This window comes from Penaeus monodon, chromosome 25 (genome assembly GCF_015228065.2).
Source record: "Penaeus monodon isolate SGIC_2016 chromosome 25, NSTDA_Pmon_1, whole genome shotgun sequence".
NCBI classification, from domain to species: Eukaryota; Metazoa; Arthropoda; class Malacostraca; order Decapoda; family Penaeidae; genus Penaeus; species Penaeus monodon.
In genome coordinates this window covers 17,060,272-17,061,631 of record NC_051410.1, presented here as the reverse complement: position 1 = coordinate 17,061,631, position 1,360 = coordinate 17,060,272, and the positions used below count along the sequence as shown (strand labels likewise).

Genomic DNA, 1,360 nt, shown 5'->3' with positions numbered 1-1,360 from the left:
GTATAATGGATATGCCTGATTATAACATGTACCAGAATCCTATGATTAAACTATACAGTTACCTGTACAGTTAATGACATTTAAAAACCTTTCTTAACAGCAAATCCATGATGTTGAACACCTATGGCACTGCAGTGAGAGTGAAATGGCACAACTTCGTCAGTCTGAACAAGCTGCAAGGGAAGCCATGGAAAACAACTCTCCCAACTTCCTGAATAATCTGTGCACCATTGCTGACCACAGACTGTATAAGATTGTTAAATGGTGCAAGTCTTTACCATTGTTCAGGCACATTACAGTAAGTGACAGGGAAAAAAGAAATTGTTTTTCCATATTAGGAGATTTGCAATTGTATTTAAATGATTGCAAGGAATATTTAATGTGAGATTTCTATATTCCATTTATAATGAAAAGTACTGTTGTATATTGTTTAATGTTATCATGACTTGTGAATATGTCAGTCATTGCTGAATAAGCAAAGAAAGTGTTAACATTGAGTATGTTAATATTGGTAGAAATAAAATAAGAATTGACCGTATGAAATTTAAGATAAATGATTGTTTACCTTGTCTCTGGCTGTCATATTCATTTATTTATTAGCTATTTGCTGTTAACAGAGAATGATAATACATGGTGAATTTATTAGTGATTGATATACTGTGTTTCTTATCAGATTGATGATCAGATCTGCCTGCTGATCAACTCCTGGTGTGAGCTCCTCCTCCTGTCCTGTTGCTTCCGTTCCATGGAGTCCCCAGGCGAGATCCGGGTCAGTTCGGGTCGTACTATGACCTTAGAGCAGGCTGAGGTCATGGGCATCGGACCCTGTATCGAACGCATGCTCAACCTGACCCAACAGCTGCGTCGGCTCCAGGTCGACAAATATGAGTATATGGCCATGAAGGTCATTGTTCTTTTATACTCAGGTGAGAATAATACTGATACAGAGACTAATATACAAGCTGTCTTACTAATATTGTAACTAAGGCAAATGGCATGAATTTACATGTTTATGCATATTTCTAAAAAATCTGATTTTTAGTGTTTGTAGCTACAAGTTATTGATAACAGAGATTACTTTTTATGATGAAAAGAATAGTTTCACTTCACAAAATTCAAGGCAATAGGAAAAGAACTGTATACAGGACACTTTTTGAAGGACTGATCTCACTTTTCCCTCATCAGTAGACGTGTCTGGGCTTGAGGATGGTGAGAAAGTGCGTTACTCTCAAGAGAAAGTGGTCCAAGCGCTGCAAGAGTATACACTCTCACACTACCCACACCTGCCGCCTAAGTTTGGGGAACTTCTCCTCCGCATCCCTGAACTCCAACGCACGTGTCAGGTAAGTCTGGCTAAAAC

The 1,360-nt window shown here is 38.3% G+C and overlaps 1 protein-coding gene across 1 annotated transcript in view; it reads left to right on the top strand.

The window, feature by feature from the left end:
* LOC119589087 (nuclear hormone receptor FTZ-F1 beta-like) overlaps window positions 1-1,360 on the top strand; it is a gene marked incomplete in the record, with an annotated part of 70,745 nt that overhangs the window by 65,723 nt on the left and 3,662 nt on the right. The window contains 3 exon segments of the mRNA XM_037937663.1: window positions 101-298; window positions 674-926; window positions 1,186-1,343. Coding sequence (XP_037793591.1) covers window positions 101-298; window positions 674-926; window positions 1,186-1,343 — 609 coding nt within the window.